Source organism: Ursus americanus, chromosome 11 (assembly GCF_024610735.1).
Source record: "Ursus americanus isolate L20-20 chromosome 11, mUrsAme1.1.p, whole genome shotgun sequence".
NCBI classification, from domain to species: domain Eukaryota; kingdom Metazoa; phylum Chordata; class Mammalia; order Carnivora; family Ursidae; genus Ursus; species Ursus americanus.
Genome location: NC_142137.1, coordinates 19,907,647 through 19,928,027, shown reverse-complemented (window position 1 = coordinate 19,928,027; position 20,381 = coordinate 19,907,647). Strand labels below are relative to the sequence as shown.

Sequence of the window (20,381 nt, the reverse complement as noted above, 5' to 3'; positions counted from 1 at the left end):
CCAACGCACTAAATTCTGATAGGTTTTATCACAAATAAAAAAAAAAAGAATTCATAAATATGATTTGTATGTAATCAGGCTTCAATAACAAAGCCAGACTTTTATATTTGACCCTAGCATTAGAGACACAGTAGAGAGCAGAAGCGCTACTCATCTTCAAAATAAGTGCATAGCAACAAATTTTAAAATGTTATATTAACATCAAAATTCTTATAGGGACAATAGGACTGATCAAAAGCAATGAAGTGCAGGATTTTTTAGACAATAATGCAATAAAAATTAATCGACTTATAAAATCAGTTCTATAAAGAAAATTTTCAACCAAACAAGTCCATATATATATATATATATATATATATGGTTTTTGTTTTTGTTTTTTTTTCCAAGAACAACATTATGTTTACTTGCTCAGGGGAGATGGGGAATTTTATATTATGCTCCAGTTTTGTTGAACAAAAGTGGTTTATATCTTAAAGGTATCAGATATTTTAAAATTTTAATGAAAAACCTTAAAGACAAAACAGACCCTTTAGCATTTATTGTTTCGCCTACCATGTGATACTTATTTACATAATATCTTCTATCAATCTAAAACAACCGTGTTACGTATCATGTTTTCCCATTTAAGGCAGAAATTGATGACAGCCAGGTGACACATTTCGGGACAGAAATCTACAGTCTTTTGATTACAAGGTGGGTCATAACACAGAAAAGCTGACAGAAAAGCTAATCTCCTGAGAGAGCTAGCAAGAGTGCATAACTTCACCAGATGAACATCTGTCACAATTAAGTTAATAATTGACATGATGAATTAAACTTCTGTGTAAAATAAATATAGTTTGACAGGTAGATATCAAAATTGTTAATGGCCCTCACTTTTTTTTTTGGTAATATTATGATTGATTTTAATGTTTTTCCTTCTCTTTGTTATCAAGTGTTTTTATAGCCAATATGCCTTACTTTTTCTACCCAGTCAGGATAGGCTAAATTATATTGTGATAAAAACAGCCCCAAGTCTCAGAGGCTTAACAACATATAAGTTCAGGTCTTATATTTTGGTTAACATGGATTGCTAGGATGGCTCTGCACATTGTCATTACTTCAGGGATACATGCTTATCACCATCATGGCATGGAGAAGAAAATGTGACATTGATCAGTAACTCCTAAACCTTCCACTAAGAAGTGATTCAGTACTTTTTGCTCACATTTCCCTGGTGAAAGAAAAATCACATAGCTTTGACTTGCTTCAAGAAGGATGAGAAAATTCAAGCTTGTTCTGTACCTAAAAGCAGAGCCAGAAATATTTGGGGAATAGCACTAAGAACTATAAAGCTTAGTAGCTGTATAATTCTCTAAAATGTGTTATATAATTTTTAGGAAATTTTATTTAAAATTATTTAAATCAATTTTTAATCAAGTTCATTGACTCTTGGTAACCAACATTATGAAGCCCAAACCAAGATTATTCCTAGTGTTCCCCCTGGGGGGGGGGGGAGGGGCGGGGGGGACCTGCTCATGCCTCCAACCTGTCCAGGGATAGTCTGCCATCTCAAGTTCCAGGGCTAGTTCTTTCCACAGAGTTGCTTTGACTAATCTCTCTTACTTTTTAAATGCTTTTTTGGTATGATTTTAGGGCATGCCAGACTCTCCACCATCTCTTTTGAACTACTTGTTCTTATTATTGGGCGCCCCTAGCTGACATACCCTGTATTTCAGCTACAGTAGACATGTCTTCATGCTACAGATTCACCACGTGGTTTTACAGCTCTCTATCTTTGCATTTTCTCTCCTCCCTACCCTTAATATGTCTAGAGACACACTTTAAATGTCATTTATATTTACTTTCTCTAGCCATGTGATTTCCTTGCTCTCACCTCGTGTTTTACCATAACACTTTCATGTTACTCTTTTAGTGCTTAGCATATTGTATCATAATTTGTTTGCAACACCACATTTTAAGTACTCTGAGAATAGGAAATGTTTGGTTCTTCTTTGAACAACAAAGTGCTTGATAACGAATTAGTTTATGGAACCAGTATACGTCATCAGTATATAATAAGTTTATGAGGAGGGAAACAATTTTCAAAATAATAATTATCTTCAACTATGTTTTCAAATTAAATATGATACTGCAGGAGTTAATAAGTGATGGCCTCCCTCTGGCTACCATCAAGAACTGATAAAATGAGCCCAAATTAACGAAGAATGGTAAAATTTAGCTGAAACACCACTCTTTTGGGATCCAAAGACTTTAAAGTTTCTATTAGTTGACTGGCTATAAAATAGGCTAAGAAATTTAAAAATCAGTGTTGTATTATTTACAAAGTATACTTTAATATAACTCAAATTTGCCTGGATTTAGAAAATCTGAGTACATTATCAAAAGCAATCTACAGATTTGAGGTGATCCCTGTTAAAATCTGAATGGCATTTTTTGCAAAAATAGAAAAATCCATCCGAATATTCATTCAGAATTTCAAGAGATCACAAATTTAGGTGTGACTCTGTGAACTGCTTTGGTTGATGAAATGTGAGCAATAGTGTTGCTAATTTTTAGGTGGAAAATTTAATTGCCTGGCACTTAATTCTCCAGCTTACCCATTCTCTGCCATAGCAATTGTGCTAGAGGTTCAACACATCCTAAAATGCTGAGCCAAAATATCAAAGATAGCTGCCCTGGAGAATTATTTAGATTTACAGTAGACCTTACTTTTACAAGACATAACATCTTGTTCTATTAAATTGCTGTGATCTGGGGAATGATTTTTTCCTATAGCATAACCTCATCTGGTAGTTCTCAAATTTCGGTGTGCTTTGAAACCATTAGGAAAATGCGTTAAAACACTGCTTGCTGGCCTTACTCCCGGTTTCTGATTTAGTAGGTGTGCACAGGATGCAGCCTGAGAGTTTTTCTTTCTAATAATTTCCCAAGTGATCATGATGTTGCTAGTCTAGTGACCACACTTTGAGAATCACCGATCCATCAAATCTTAAATAATATGCAAATTATCACATTTTGTAAAATACTTGACAGTAAGTCAAACTTGTCAATATAACAGACAAAAGCATACATTTACAGATAAAAACAAATTTAAAAAATTTAAGCAAACCTAGAATGGTTTTATAGTGATTTAACACTGATAAAAATTGCCAATCACTCATGAAAAATATTTATTCAGTTGTCTGAACATTTCCACTCCAAGTAGTTTTAATTCTGCTGAATATTCTTGTCCTTAGAATATATTATACAGTCTCAAATTAGTTTTAATATGGAGGAAGACCATTATACCATAAATATAGTAAAAATTGTTAAGTGTAAATTAGTAAGATTTAGAATCATCTAGCATTGATATAATGTTTTATAATATCTGTTTCAGCAAATTTATAAATAGTTTTACTTTTTAACTTTAAAGAATTTTGCAAAAAGTATTAATTGCATGACTGATGATTCTGATTTGTCAATTAAGCATTTTTTAAAAATTCCCTTTTCCATTTTCACAATGAACTTTTTATTCTTTTATCCAATTGAAATAATTGGGTTGGCATTAAAGAAAGAAAATTAAGTCAGCCCTTGAAATCTTAACACTAACTTGTTAATTACCCCCATTAATTACACAATAAGGAATGACAGGCAATAATTCCCTTTCCTAAAGTATGGCTGAAGGTCAGAGAGCTATCTTATTGGCATACTGAGAGACCAAAGTAAATGGTGCAAATTTTTTCTTTTAAATACTATCAGATGTCATTGGAAACTCAGCAAAGGAACTAAATTAATGTGTTGTTTTCTTTTTTAAGATTGATTTACTTTCTAGAGACAGAGAGAGTGCAGCATGGAGGGACAGAGGGAGAGGGTGAGGGAGAGAGAAACTCAAGCAGATTCTGCACTGAGTGTGGAGCCCTACATGGGGCTCAATCCCATGACCCTGAGATCATGACCTGAGCCAAAACCAAGAGTCAGAAGCTCAACCGACTGTGCCACCCAGGGGCCCCCTAAATTAATGTTTTAAACATAATCTTTAAGCATCATTTTTATCTATTCTTAAAGGAAACAGTACTTACTATATATTAAGAAGTACCATGACAACACCAAAAACACAAACATTCAATTAAAAAATGGGCAGAGGACCTGAATATACAGTTTTCAAAGACGACATATAGATGGCAACAGGCACATGATAAAATGCTCAGTGTCACTATCATCAGGAAAATGCAAGTCAAAACCACAATTTTATCACCTTATACGTATTAGAAGGGCCATCACCAAAAAGACAAGAGATAATAAGTACTGGTAAGAATGTTTGGATCATTCATTTGCAATGTAGACAATTTTTTCCCCAAATATACTTTACATACTTTGCATTTAAAACAAGATAAACATTTAAACAATGTTGAGTAGGAAACAGAAAACTGTCTTAGAAGGCAGTTGTGTTAATCCATTCAAGATCTAAATTTTTAAGAAGTGTTTCTGATACAGGGTCAATTCATTTTTAATCAAGTATCCAATAAATGATCTGTAACATCTTGCAGAAATGGATATGTCTTAGACTTATTTCTTTGCTTCTTTACCTCAAGTTTCATTGTAATTTAAAATGAATGCTATCTTTTTTTAGGGGTCAATGCTTTAGACCATAGTCATTATAAGTAACTCATATTAAAATGAGCACCTGCATTGAAACCTTTACAGTGAGGTATTTGTAAAGAAATAACATTGTTGTTATTCTGCTATTAATTTCTAAGGCATCCAAAAAAGTCAATAATGGAACATATACATATAAAACTACATATGTACATACACAAATATAAACACATATACACATATAAAACAAGTGGTAAATATCTCAAAAATCTTCAGTTTCCCAAAAATCCTTCTCTAAACTAAAACAAACAAACAACAATAGAGATCTCCCCTGCCTCGAAATTCTTTATTTCTTTCTCCCTTGATGCTTTTTGTCTGAAACACTCTTACCTTCAGATAGTCCCACAGCATATTTCCTCAGCTCATTAAAGTCTTAACTCAAGTGTCACCTTCTAAGGTCTCTTCTGACAACCCAACTTAATATTGTAATACTCCCTCCCTTGCACTCTCTATCTTCTTGCTTTATATCCCTCCATAGCCCTTACCACATTTGATACAATATAATATACATGTTTATTTTGTTATTGTTTATCACACTTTACTAGAATACAAACTCCACAAGTCAAAGAATTTTTATCTATTTTGTTCACTCTTGTATCTCCAGTACCAAGAACAATGATGACATATATTAAATGTCTGATTATTATTTGCAAACTAAATCAAGGAACAAACTTAAAATAAAACAAATGAAGAGACAAATAAGTAGACGAATTAATTATAAAAATTTAGCATTCTCATACCCAGGAAAGCATCATTCCTGCTAATGGGTAACATGAATATGCTGAAAATAAGATTTACTACAGAATTGATGACGAATTATTTTATCATCCAAAGTCTTGCATCATACAAAGAACAGATATACCAAGTCACGTGGGTAGGAGTCAGGGAAGGTTACTTCACATTTACAAATACTTTGTAAGAATATTTTAAGGTACATCCTCAAAGTGGTGAATAGATCACCAAATGGGAAGGGCATATCAGGCAGAGAACAGTTTGTGCACAGCAAACAGCCTTGAAACAGTACAGCATGATTGATAAGGGGGAATTAAATTACTCAAAGAAGGCTGTGGCATAAGTATTGAGAGAAGAAATACCAGGAAAGCAAAATCAAAGAGGCATGAGAATGACACTGACAGAGGCTGCCTGTATCATTCTGAGAAAATAGAACTCATTCTTCCAAGACCAGAGGAGTCACCAAACAGTGTTAAGCCTGGGAATGACATCACCAGATTGTCATTTCAAAAAAAAAAAAAAAAAAGCATTAAGATGAACTTAAATAGGGTACCAGGTAGAACATCGTCAAGGCTGTACACAAGTGTGTTAACTAAGACAGGTGGTGGGAATGGAGAATAGAGCTAAATTTGAGAATTACAAGACAAAAATAAGAAGGAATAAGTGATCTGTTGGAAATGAGGGATGAAAGAAAGACAAGAATCTAGCATGATCACTATGGATGTGGCTGGGAAACCCAAGAAACAGGGAAAACCAGGAAAAAAAGCAAGTTTGGAGTAAAGACAAGTAGTTTGGTTTTTATCATGTTGGGTTTGATGTGCCTCTGAGACATCCAAATAAAGACGATCAGTGGTGGCTGGATCTATGAGCATGGACCATGGTAGAAACAACTGAAGGTGTAGCTCAGTTATCTATAGAATAGAGGCAGAGGAAGGTATGGGTCAGAGGAAAAGCTTTAGGGAGAATGAAGTAAATAAACAGAGAATAAGACTGAAAAAACACTGAATATCAGTTTTTAAGGAGCAAGGAAAGAAAAGGGAGTTTATGAATATAAAAATGGAATAAAGGGCTGAAGGGAAGGAGGTAACAAGGAGAGAATGATAACACAGAAACCAAAGTAGGAGAGTTATTTTTTCCCCTGAAGATGGAGTAGTCAGGATTGTCAAGTGCATCAGAGAGATAATACAAACACTCTCCTTCTCCCTATGCTGCATAGAGAAGGAGATAAACAACAGGAAAAGGCTAGGGGAAAAGTAACTACCAAGAGGCTCATGCCAGATTTATCACGTTCCGGTTTTAAATTTAGGAAAACTGGCAGGGTCTATCACCAGGAAATTATTCTCACTATTATTATTTTCTTCTCTTCCAATGAAAGCAAATTCTACTGATCACTGAGGTCTGGTAAAAGACCTGTCCCTTCTATTTTGTTAGACCCGCATATATGTAGGAATATGACTGTGTAATTGTTGTGGATTAGAAATTTTATTTTCATGTTTTAGGGTTGGCATATATTTTAAAGATTTTAAAGCTTAAGAAAAATTAGTTCTTCGAATATGTTTAAAAATATTCACTGTCATGTAATCAGAGCCCAAGTAATAATATTCCAAATAATTTTTATGCTTGCTTAAATAGGAATAAAGAAACTATGTTCAAGCAAAACCAACTTCGTGGAAACACTAATATACCAAGCTATGTAATCAACTATATCCAAATAATTAGGCTTAACTCATAATTGCTAATTGTATGTGCACTTGGAATTAAAGAACTTGAAGCTTTGTACTTAGATTGTACAACATATAATCATCTTAGATCCAAATTACCCCACTTCCTGAAATAAAATTGAAATTATTTGGTTAAAAATTTTGCAATACAAAATTGTCATAGTATTGAAAATTAGTGTCTTCCAGGAATATATATTTTCATATTAACTTATTCTCTGAATTATTTTATTTTATCCTACCTAAACACAGGTCCAAGATAAAAAAATTACTATTATTTGATTTTACATTTTATTAAACTAACTCCAAAAGCACACACAGATGTGTCTAGAACATAGTCTATACATATACTTTATCCAAGTTAATAAAGTTAGTGGAGAAAGCATTTCTGCTTTCTTTTAGGATAAAGACCTTTTTTTCTATATTCATATCATAGAAATTACTCAACGATCAGCCTGTTAAATATTATAATCCCTTAAAAATGACTGATTTCCTTCATTAATTAAAATAATTTATATTCTCTCCCTTAAATTCTTCCCATGTCTATATTGATCTCAATGACTTCCTACTCACTAACATAACTGAATTTTTTTGTACCATGACCTTGTTTTTGACAAATTTTCTTTATTTCCTCATACCGCAAAGAATTACAAATGAAGGGCAGAACAAATGGCAATGAAAGCATCATATGCCCATTTTTAAAAAGATTTATTTAAATTTTAGAGAGGGGTCGGGAGGGGGAGAGGCTGAGACAGAGAGGAGAGAGAATCTCAAGCAGACTCCCTGCTGAGCACAGAGTCAGATGCAGGGCTTGAGCTCAAGACCCCAAGATCATGACCTGAGCTGAAATCAAGAGTTGGCTGCTTAACCAACTGAGCCACCAAGGCACTCCTATATGCCCAAGATGCATTTATGATACCTCCAACACCACTGGATGATTCCAAGGAAATACTTTATAGACACTTCAAGCTAATGTGTTAAGAACCAAACTTACTCTACCCTCTCTGAATTCTCTTTTTTCTTGTTTTCTCATTTTAGGTAAATATGCCAATGATTAATAGCCCAGACCAGAAACATAAAGGTCATTCTTATTTCTCTGTCTCCATCACTCCCTCCTCTTATTTACTTACTAAATCCTATAATATGTATCTCCTGTAACTTCTTAGAATTCTCTACCTCAATAGCATTCCATCAAAAGTTCCCTAAGTGAGATTGTCTTTTTTTTTCAACTTGACTAATTTAGAAATTCTCTTGCTTCTGGTCTTGCCTTTTTGCCCACCATTTCCCAACAGCCCCAGTATGTTCTCCACACTATAGCCAGACAGGCTTTACCAAAAATAGTTCTGACTGTCATTCCTTTGCTTAAAATAATGACAACAAAAATGACACAAACCAAACCAACTAACATTATATAACAGTATTTAATTGCACAGAGTGCGTTCTCAAGTTGACTGCCTAGAGTCAAAACCCAGATCTACCATTTACTTGCTGTGTAACCTTGGGCAAATTATCTCAACTCTCTGCATCTAAATTTTCTCATATTAAAAAAAAGTGGGATTAATAATTCCTTTTTCTCCTGGAGAAGAGTAAGGAATAAATAGCACACAGCCATGACATTTGCATTATTGTGAGTTTTAAGCTGCTACTCTGGGCTCTATGAGGTACGACGATAGTCCTCTAAAGTATGTATTATCTTCACTTTACAAGTTCATCAACTCACACTTTTAAAATCAAGAAACTTGCTCAAAAGTATATGACAGAGGCAGGATTTCAATGCAGAATGTTTTGACACCAAAGACCATAGTAACCATGATAGACCAGGCTACTAGATGTCCCTCCCTTTTGAGTTCATAGGAAGGAAACTGAATGGGTATCTGCCTATCTCTAAGACACACTCAATGGTGGTTTGGGAAGCAGGGTCATATCATGCAAACATGACAGATACTGTTATAGCCATCAGATATCAGGGCAGAGGGGGAAGAAAAGTCAGAGTGCTTCTTAAAAAAGCTCTTTGTGATTTCTCCTATTGTGGCCTTTTATAAATTCTCCTTCATTTTTTCCTCATCATCCTTGTTTCTGAGGCTCAGTCATAATTAAGTTCTTTCATATCCCTGAACATTAGCTCCCTCAAGCACCATCACATTTATACATTTTGCTCCTTTGGCCTCTTCTCTATTTGAATCATTTATACTTGTCCTTCATAAAAACTTCATGGTAATGTCACCTTATCCAACACTCTTCTCTGCCTTTACCAGACAGCTTTAATACCTTCCTCTCTTGAGCTACCACAATATTGTTTTCTTATCTCTAACTGCATTTGTTATACTGTAATAATGGCCTGATCACATGTCCCCTCCCCTCCTCATTCTACTCTGAGTCCATGGATGCAAAGTTTTATTTATAATACTGACCCTATGCCTAACATACCACCTGGTATACAAAAGATGCTTATAATGACTGTTTAAATAAGTAAATGAATAAATATATATTTAATTGTATTTGAAATAGGATATAAGCACAATTCATGCTAGCTTTCTTATAAAATTTTTAATTATAGAAGAAATCATGTCTTTCTATAATTTCTGAAAATTGTTGAATCTACTTATTCAATACAAGTACTAAAAGGTGACCTAACCTAAACTAACTTTGGGCAGATTACTTAATCCATTTGAGTTTCATTTTCTAAACAATGGATATAACAATACCTCTTTACACATTCATTCCTTAAATATTTATTAAGGTATATCCACGAACCAGGTAATACCTAGGTGCTGATGACAAAATAGTTCATAACCTTAGGGTTCATTCTGCTCAGATGTATTATTTGATCCAGTGTAAAATATAGCCAAGAAAATTCATTCATAATGTGATGAATGTTCTCATGGGTGAGGGTCAGGGAAATACCAGGTGCTAGGATGTGTTGGAGGAAACCTACTCCAGCCTTGGGACCCAGGATTGGGGTAGACTTTCTTTGTGACATCTAAGCCAGACGGTACGCATGAGCATGTATGTGTAAATGTGCATGAGCACATGTGTGTGCATTTAGTGGATAGGAGGAGAGGGGGCAGAATGAGAACTTAGTAGGTACACAGAATAGGATATTGGGCAACTTTAAAGAAGTTTAATGGCTCATTTGAAAAGACAGAAGCGAGGAATTCAGCCTCAAATGTCACTGGAGAGCTACAGGAACTAGATCATGTCAGGTCTTAGAAGGCTCTTAAGAAAGTTTTGACTTTATCCTTACAGCAATGAGAAGCTATTAACAAGGAGAATGGATCACAATTGCATTTTTTAAAAAATACTCTAACTGCAGTGTGGAGACTGCATTAATGGATGCAGACTTGAAGTAGGGGGTCAGTTAGAAGGCTGTTAATAATAATCCAGGTGAGAGATGATTGTGATCTTGACCTAAGAAGTGCTAGAGAGAATGGAAAAAAAGATTTGAGAGATCATAGAGGTGTAGCATTGATAACTGTTACAGACTGACTGAGGGGCTTGAAGAAGGGAAGAAATGAAGGAAGGTGTTCAGGTTTCTACCTTAAACTGTTGGTGGGCAAAACAGCCAGACATTGAAGGTAGCCAGAATGGTGTGATGATAACTTATTTCCTTTGGGACTCGTAGAACTGTTTTGATGATTAAGTGAAATAGTTTATATAATAGCAACTATCACAATGCCTAGCACCTTATAGCTCTTTTCCGTAGTTATTTTCATTCTGTTCTCCTCATTTCCAAAGTTGTACCAGTCATTTAGTAGCAAAATTGGGACTAGAATTCCAGGCTTCTGTTTACCAGTCCAGAGTTCTTTGTTAATGGACTGCTGGTCTATAAACAAAGATGAAACACAGGGATTTTAAAGCAAATATTCAGAACTTATCCTGGAATTGCTTACGAGCTGACAGCTATCCAACTTATTTTTAGTTTATATTTAAAGTGAATCATATGTTCCAAAATGACTGACAGAAACACAGCTTTGTTTCTGAAGCCAATTCTTCTCCATCATTTTTGGACATCATTCAGAGCTAGAACAGACTTTCAGGGTGTTTAAAAGCATTCATCCACGACAACAACAAATGCTAATTATCATAAAAAATAAACAGCTCCTGTTAACATCATTCTAAGAATTTCTCCTACTCCAGCACTATATTTCATCTATCATCCCATCTGTTTTGGGGGTGGGAACAAAGACTGGACGAAAGTATAATTATCATGTATCAAACTGGACAACACAACAAAATAGAAATGAATATAAATGGGAGGAATAGCATACATAATAAATAAATCTGGAAAGGGAAAAAGGAAATGTAAATAAAATGGCACAGTGTGTCCTGCAGTAAACAGCAGATACATAAGTCCATAATGGAGTCAATAATGTTTATCTTCCTAAGTATGAGGTGGATTTTTCCCCATTTCAGTTCACGGTCCTTGCTATAATCAGCTTTCCTCCCACACGATCAAATAGGCATCTTTTTCACTTGGGAAGTTTACAATTCCTCTCTGTTGAATTCTATCATTAAAATTCTACCTTGAGACTTTTAAACATACAGGACTTTGTTTTATTGGCATAAACACACCTGCACTGGTCCCTGGCATGTAGTACATGCCTTATCAATATATTTTAAATTAAATATTGCATGAAATAGAGCAATTATAAGCTTTTACTCTCCTCAGAGTACTTTTAAGGTGCACCTACTCTACGAATAATTTTGTAGTGACTCTTAGTATTAATATTTAAATAATCAGGTTTTAGAATCTCCAAGTATCTATGTCACTTTCCCAGTCAGGAGTGTGGCAAAGTTTATTTTAAATAGTAACAAACTATTTTAATAAATTTAATCTGAGGTCAAGTTTCCATTTAAAGTGTATACACCAAATTAACTAATTACATTTATTTCTCTATTTAAATTTGTTTCAATGATATAAATGTTTAGAATAATTATTTAGAGAAAAAGATCAATTATATATGAAGCTGTACATTACCACATTGTGATCTGATCTTGGTCACAAATCCCATTATCTTTTTAGTCAATCACTCAAGAATTACATACGTGAAATAAAAATGTCACAATACACAAACACACACACACACAAACAGAATAGTGAAGTAGGTGTTATATCCATAAACATTTTGAACATTTGCCAATATCCTCTCTACCATCAGGAGTTTTAATATAATAAGAAATAAATACAAATATCACATGCACAACATACACCTATATGCATTCATATGTGTATATATACCATGTGTGTATGTATGTATATATGAAGATATGTGATATTTGGACAGCATTCATCCAAATTAAATCAGAGGGAATAGAGAGATAAATAACCCATGGATTCACAATGTGTGTGTATTCATATTTATATAGTTCTGTATATGAACATTCATAAAGAGTTATGGACCAATTTGTAACTGAGGATTTCCTGGACCATCACATTATAACATCCCAGAAAAACCATTCACATAGAATCTACCATTTATAACTTGATATAGAGAACTTTATCAATGAAAGAAAAGTAATGATTTGGGAGTAAAACATCATACAACAAACTTAATAAGTCTAATTTGAGTTGAAAGACACATCAAAGGTACTTACTAAGTTATTTTTTGAAGGGGTTTATTTATATTTCTAAGTTAAAATTATTTATGAACATTTCACTTTTTAAAATCAGAGAAGTGAAATTACTCTATTAATATGTATTGAGACTCAATCTTTCTTACCCTAATGAAAATGTTTTTTAAATTATTTTCATTGTTTTCTCAACCCTATAACTCTCTGTTCCCTTTTCCTCCTGGGAGAATTCCTACGTCTATTTGGTCAATTTTACGGGCAAAGGGACTAATTTCTGCACATAGTTCTAAATCTTGTATGTATGAACAAAGTGTGCTACTAGATTACTTTGGGAGAATTTAAATTCAAATGAATTTCAATTTTTGTATAAACATGAAGGTATAGTAAAATATCTTAGAATAAAATATTATTTTCACATTCTATTTTAAAGAGCACTATTTGGACCATTGATAAACATCCTAATGCAAAATTCCTACCACTATATAATAACCAAAATAGTATGAACTTCTTCTACCAATGTAACTGCCAAGGAAAATAAATACTTAATTTTTAATGTTTACTTTCATATATTTATCTATGAGACTTATTTTTAATTGCTACTTCAAAACAACCATTCATATATAAAAATAATAACATACATTAAAACCACAAAAAAACTCTAGCTAGCAAACATGCATTAAAATATTCATCAAAGACACTGTAATAAATACCACTTAGAAAACCCTATTTTCTAAAAAAATAAAAAGAAAAAAAAAGAAAACCCTATTTTCTAAGTCTCTAAACTATGTCTACATATGAATAGTTCTAAAAACTTTTAGTATTTCAAAGGGTATTACATTGTTTCAAATTCGAGGGAAAAAAACTTTTTTTTAACTTTAACATGCTACACAGATATAAAAGTTATTATTTTTCATACATATTTTTTGCACATAAATAGCCAGAGAAAATGTTAAGGCAAAATGCTGCATTTCTTGGTAAGTTTCACTAACAGTCAATCATAAAACTTAACTTCAGGAAGCTAACCTGAACCTGGCAGAAGAATTCTTTGAATAAATATTTCAATATTATATTTCATACTATCTCGGTTCTTTATTCAATATTATAGTTCATGCTAACTGATCCTTCGCAGGAAAGAAAAGTGCTTATCTTACAAATACAGAGAGAAAGTATGTGATTTAGCTGTTCTTTGGATGTGTGAAATTAGTGTTGATGTTTGATTCCAAATGTCTTTCCATCCTTTACCATAATGTAAAAAACCAAACAAGAACATAGCAAGAATCTTGGATAAGTTTCAGAACATTATGCATATTTAAAGCATAGCCCTGAAGGCTACTGATTTTTCTTACCAGTGCTGTCATCATACACAACTGTGACAGTTTTCCACTTGAAGAACTGCACCAAATCCAAAATGGCACGGCTGAGTGAAGAGAAGTCTGGGTAGAGACTGACATAGAAGGAATCTTTGTTGTCTGACACCTGGTGCTTCCAGCGGGTCTGTATGTGGGGAACCCCCAGAGCGTTGCAGATGGACTGCACAGCATTTGCTGAAGAGCTGTGTGAAGGTCCAAAGATGGCAGCCACCCCAAGAGACAGCTGATCGCAAGCTAAAGAGGAGATAGAAGTCTGTCAATAATGAGGAGAAATGCCAGCTTGCCAACATTACCACATTATTATTGTAAGCCTGAGGGCTTATCCTGAAGAAAGATTTTGTTTTCCTTATAAATAACATCTACATTTAGATAATTTTCATATTTTGTCAAACTCCAAACATTTTCAGTTCTTTAGAAGAGAAATTCTTCCAGACATCTGCAGCTCAATGTTCAAACAATTCCACAAATAATGTCAAAAGAGGGAAAGAGGAATAATATTTTAGAATTTAAGAAGGAAGGGGAATGTTCATCTTGCAAAAATAGATTACAGTAGGGAGTTGGAGGAATAGTGTTCCTTTGCAAATTCACTGACCATCCTCTACTACTTCGAATTCTTAATCAGAAGCCATTTTGTTCCTCCTTTCCATCTAAGAAGCCAGGGCCACAGATAGGTAAGTATTTGCACAAATCTGATCAAGGTCAAGCAATGCATACAAATACCCATTCAAAACCTGATATGGCTCATCAAGGGTGATTTCATATGGATTAATATCATTGAGTAGAAAGAATAAAATCATTGGATAAGTATTTAAACATCTTTATTTACTTGTCTTTTGTATACTGTAGGTCTTTTATATTGTTCTAAATTATTTTTTGAAGTTTACATTCATTCACTCATAAATTTTAATCACATCAGTAATAATTACAGTAATTAAGAGAGGAATAAAAAAAGTAGAAGCTATTCAGATGAGAACAGATAGATTATGATAGGACTTCAAATTCTATAAGGTCCTCCAAAGCAATTAGGGAGTTTGGGCCTAGAAAGTAAATAATTATTGGAAATGTGAAAATTATCTTTAATATTTGAAGATCTGGCCTATGAAAGAGGCTTAAGTTTGTTTCATTTGGCTAGAAAAGGAAGAATTTAGGGCAAATGGCTAGAAGCTTCTCACAAATGTTGACACAATTTAAATTAAAAAAAAAAGGAAGTAGGAAATGTCCAAGAATGGAAGTCTGTTCCAAGAGCCAATGGTTTACCCACCCTGCAAATACTTAAACAGGACTAAGGAGAGTTATTATTGGGATTTAGGCATCAGTTATTATTGGGATTTAGGTGTTCAGACTGAATCTCTCCAAAATAGTTTATAATTCTATTGTGAAATTTTCTGATATTTTCCCTTAGAGATTATACCGCATAAAACACAATGATATGGAAGGATTCTGAAGCTTAGAGATATTTAATAAGTAAATAAATGATAGTTGAAAAAACTCACTTGTTTAAAATTTTTTCAAAAATTCCAGTATGATCTAAGTAAATTTTTTGAATATATAGATTCTTACTTTTTAAATAGTGATTGGAATTCTGAATCAGTAGTCAGGTTGGAGCTTGAAATTTTTCACTAATATGGATTTTAATTTGTATACGTTGAGAATAAAAGATCTTCCTTTACCAGGTTTTTGACAAGTCACAGACCAAAAAAGGGAAAAACATTATAATAGTTTATATAGAATGTTCTGAAATGCGTTTCAAATAAGAAATAGTTTTCAGTTGTCAGAGGAAACATTTAAAAGCAATATGATTCAAATAATAATTCAAGCTCTAATATATCGAAGTTTCTACTGAGCTAAACATTATTACATACCAAAAATATAAGACCATATATCAGAAAAAATGTTAAAATTTAAACATCTGATTTCTTATTTTCTTTCCTTAGAAAAAAATTTTTTAAATTTAATGTTCAAATTAATATTTAAATTATTTAATAATTAATAATTAATCTCTCTATATATAAATAGATATGTACTGAGCTACCTCACATTCAAAAGTTATATCAGATCTCTCTCTTATATCCTTTTACATACTGCTATGGCCTCCAACCAGTAGTAGCCCAGTAAGTAAGAGCTCCACAAGGTAAGACCCAAACCATGACTTCTACCCTTTCAACAGCTCACAGAAAAAGTTACTTGTTATCCTTATTTGAGCTTTCCCTACCTTCAGCCAATAGTCAGTTAATGAATTTGATTCTCAATGGATTTTAGTGGGTGACAAAACTTGTAAACCCCTTTTTACTATTCTGGAAACCAAATGAGTTTAACACCTCATAATTCCGAAGATAGTAACCTGTTTGTTTTTAGAATATGCCAGTCTGGGGGCACCTGGGTGGCTCAGTCGGTTAAGTAACTGTCTCTCTTTGCAGATGACATGATACTTTACATGGAAAACCCAAAAGACTCCATCCCTAAACTACTAGAACTTACAGAGCAATTCAGTAATGTGGCGGGATACAAAATCAATGTTCAGAAATCAGTTGCATTTCTAGAACATAGGCTGAAACCTCTTTGACATCAGCCACAGCAACTTTTTTCATGATATCTCCAAAGGCAAGAGAAACAAAAGAAAAAATGAACTTGTGGGACTTCATCAAGATAAAAAGCTTCTGCACAGCCAAGGAAACAGTCAAAAACACTAAGAGGCAGCCCACGGAATGGGAGAAGATATTTGCAAATGACACTACAGATAAAAGACTAGTATCCAAGATCTACAAAGAACTTCTCAAACTCAATATACGGGAAACAAATAATCAAATAAAAAAATGGGCAGAAGATATGAACAGACACTTTTCCAATGAAGACATACAAATGGCTAACAGACACATGAAAAAATGTTCAAAATCATTAGCCATCAGGGAAATTCAAATCAAAACCACACTGAGATACCACCTTATGCCAGTTAGAATGGCAAAAATGGACAAGGCAGTAAACAATTGTTGGAGAGGATGTGGAGAAAGGGGATACCTCCCACATTGTTGGTGGGAATGCAAGTTGGTACAGCCACTCTGGAAAACAGTGTGGAGGTCCCTTAAAAAGTTAAAAATTGAGCTACCCTATGATCCAGCAATTGCACTACTGGGTGTTTACCCCAAAGATACAGACATAGTGAAGAGAAGGGCCATATGCACCCCAATGTTCATAGCAGCATTGTCCACAATAGCTAAATCGTGGAAGGAGCTGAGATGTCCTTCAACAGATGACTGGATTAAGAAGATGTGGTCCATATATACAGTGGAATATTCCTCAGCCATCAGAAAGAATGATTACCCAACATTTGTAGCAACATGGACAGGACTGGAGGAGATTATGCTAAGTGAAATAAGTCAAGCAGAGAAAGACAACTATCATATGGTTTCACTCATTTATGGAACATAAGAAATAGCAGGGAGATCGGTAGGAGAAGGAAGGGAAGAATGAAGGGGGGGGTAAACAGAGGGGGAATGAACCATGAGAGACTGTATGACTCTGGGAAACAAACTGAGGGCTTCAGAGGGGAGGGAGGAGGGGGATTGGGATAGGCCAGTGATGGGTATTAAGGAGGGCACATATTGCATGGTTAACTGGGTGTTATAGGCAAATAATGAATCATGGAACATTACATCAAAAACTAAGGATATACTGTATGGTGACTAACATAACATAATAAAAAATTATTTAAAAAAAAAAAAAGTATCTGCCTTTGGCTCAGGTCATGATCCCAAGGTCCTGGGATTGAGTCCTGAGTCAGGCTCCCTGCTCAGCAGGGATTCTGTTTCTGCCTCTGCCCTTCCCCCCACCCCCTCTAGTGCCCCTTCTAGTGCTCCTGCGTGCTCTCTCAAATAAATAAATAAAATCTTTTAAAAAATTTAAAAAGAACATGCTAGTCTGTTTTTTTTACATTGCTCCTTTGAATTCATCATTAAGAAATCTATTAATATTTTTTATACTTCACTCATATTCCTTATTCTTAGGTCTAAATGATTTCATTTGAGACAGAGCTGCTTCTTCCTAATGGAAATAATCACGAACTATGTCACTAATCAAATGCACTTGTCTTGCAGTTAATGACTTATTTTGCAATTATGATGACAAATGTAGTATTTCACAATAACCTTTACCCTTTTTTTCCAGCCCTTAAAACCTTTCGTCACCCTAACATGGTTCTGAAATGTGGAAGCTTATTTGTATTCATAAAGATATGAATTCAAAGGGCAGGCAGAATATAGGCTTTGATAAACACTAGTTAGCTGGGGGATAAAAAGGATACTTTCATCTCACAGAATATTGTACCTTATCAGTTGCCATTAATATTAATGAAATTAGAAGAAATCTAGACCAAGTTAGAATTATAAATAATTACATACATTTCTATCAAGTCAGGTAGCTAATAAAACAATATTAGCATTACAGAAAAGTAAATGTTTTAAAATATGAATTTAGAACAAATGCTTTGTAAGCCCATTCCTTTGAGAAAAATCTATATTATGAAATTTAATTCCTGTTAGATGAATGCTATCTATGCAAAAGAAAAGATCACCCACATAGACAAGTAAGACTATGGAAACATCTCTCGAAACACATTTACTACCAAGATTGTTGTTTGGTTAAAATAATGCCTTTATAATAGTTCTCTTTTACCTTCCTTACTTTATAAATATTAAAGTCATATCCACAGTTATTTTTATATTCTTACCATTAAAAACACAGTTCACAACATAATAAAATAACAAAATTTATAAAGTATTCTAATTATGTCTTCCTATAATTCAATTTTCATATCATTAGCCACTTATTTTCAGTTACAAGAAGAAACATCAACTAGTTTAAAAAATGGGCATGGAGTACACATAAATGAGAGGTTGTTGAAAATTTTCCAATAAAGTTTTAAGATTGGGCTGACATTATGAAGTCACTTGGAACTACAGAACTTTCAAGGTAGTCAGTAAATTGAGACAATAGTAATGTAGTGGAAGTGACAGATAATAGAAATTAAAATGTAAGAATGGATTCCAAAACTTGGTAAAATCCACTGATGCACAATTTTATTTAGTGGGGTCTTAAAAATAAGAATAGTTTAATAAGAAAACAGGATTATTAGGGAAAAAACCAATTTCACAACAATCATAGACCTAATTGCATTTCATGTTATAAGCATTTTTTTTTGGTAACAGGTAATCATATCACCTTACCTTCCCTAATAAAATTTACATGCATTTTGAAAAGAAATATTTGCATGAAAATATTCCTAATGACTTATTAATTACATTTGGAATTAAGAAATCTCTCAAAAATACCTGAAAATTTGAATTCCAGAAAATATAAAGTTAAATATTTGTTGATTACCTTTTTTGGATGCTTCAAAACTGTCATAGAGATTTATCTTCTGGGTGTCATAAGTTAGGGTGGTATTGGGCAGCAACGTTCTATTTCTGTTGATTGTGTTCACAGCAAATCTGAATGCAAGTTCTTCAGCTCCCATCGGGCCAGATTCCACATATTCAAAAATGCCACCTGGCAAAAAGAAAGAATAATCATACAGTTCTTAGAAGACAGAAAAAAAATGTGCAAATTTTACTTTACTTTTGTGTATGTGTACACTTATGTGTGTGTGCACACACACGTGTGATTTGCTTAAGTACATGGAATTTGTGCTTACTTCTATAAACTTGAATATTTGAGATGTGCCCTTTTAGATAAATCCATATAGTACAAATTTCTTTGCTATTGTTACTATAATTTAACATGGTTTAAATATGATTTTACTTTTTTTCTTTTGGTAATTGCTTCTTTCAGAGCCTAGGTATATATAGATCTTGCCTTAAGTACTGAGCATTATCCCTCAAACTTTTGCAGTTTCAGAATAATTAATCCTCTATACTGCTATAAAGCTATGAAGTTAAGCATCAGGAAAATTATATTAAATTTGTCTCCATTAATTGAGAAATCAGAAATCTTTAGCATAATTTCTATGGCACTTATTGTGTTAAAAGCCCAAAATACAAATTCACTTGCAAATTCTAACGAATGAGCTTGCAAGAAAAGACAACAAAGAAGCATTTCTCTATTTGTTCTACTCTAAGTCTTTTTTTTTAAGATACTTGGACATTTGTGAAAGATAACTCTTCAAAAATGTACAAATCCCTTAATCAGTGAATAATAGGGAAGCATATAATTAGGCCATAAAATGTAGGGTACAATTCAAAAACATGTCCTTGCCATTTGTCACCTTTTACCAGTTACGTCTTAGTCCAATTTCCCCATTCTTGTCCCAGCCTTGCTTCTTAATATCCTCTCTATTCAGTTATGAGTGACCTATAGGACC

At 33.5% G+C, this 20,381-nt stretch overlaps 1 protein-coding gene across 3 annotated transcripts in view; it reads right to left on the bottom strand.

The window, feature by feature from the left end:
* Positions 1 to 20,381, bottom strand: part of GRIK2 (glutamate ionotropic receptor kainate type subunit 2) — a 642,399-nt gene that overhangs the window by 371,035 nt on the left and 250,983 nt on the right. For all 3 annotated transcript variants that reach the window (XM_045806988.2, XM_087865344.1, XM_045806989.2), the window contains exons 3-4: positions 19,403 to 19,570; positions 14,006 to 14,263 (exon numbers count right to left, since the gene is read on the bottom strand). In XM_045806988.2, coding sequence (XP_045662944.1) covers positions 14,006 to 14,263; positions 19,403 to 19,570 — 426 coding nt within the window. The remainder of the gene's footprint in view (positions 1 to 14,005; positions 14,264 to 19,402; positions 19,571 to 20,381) is intronic.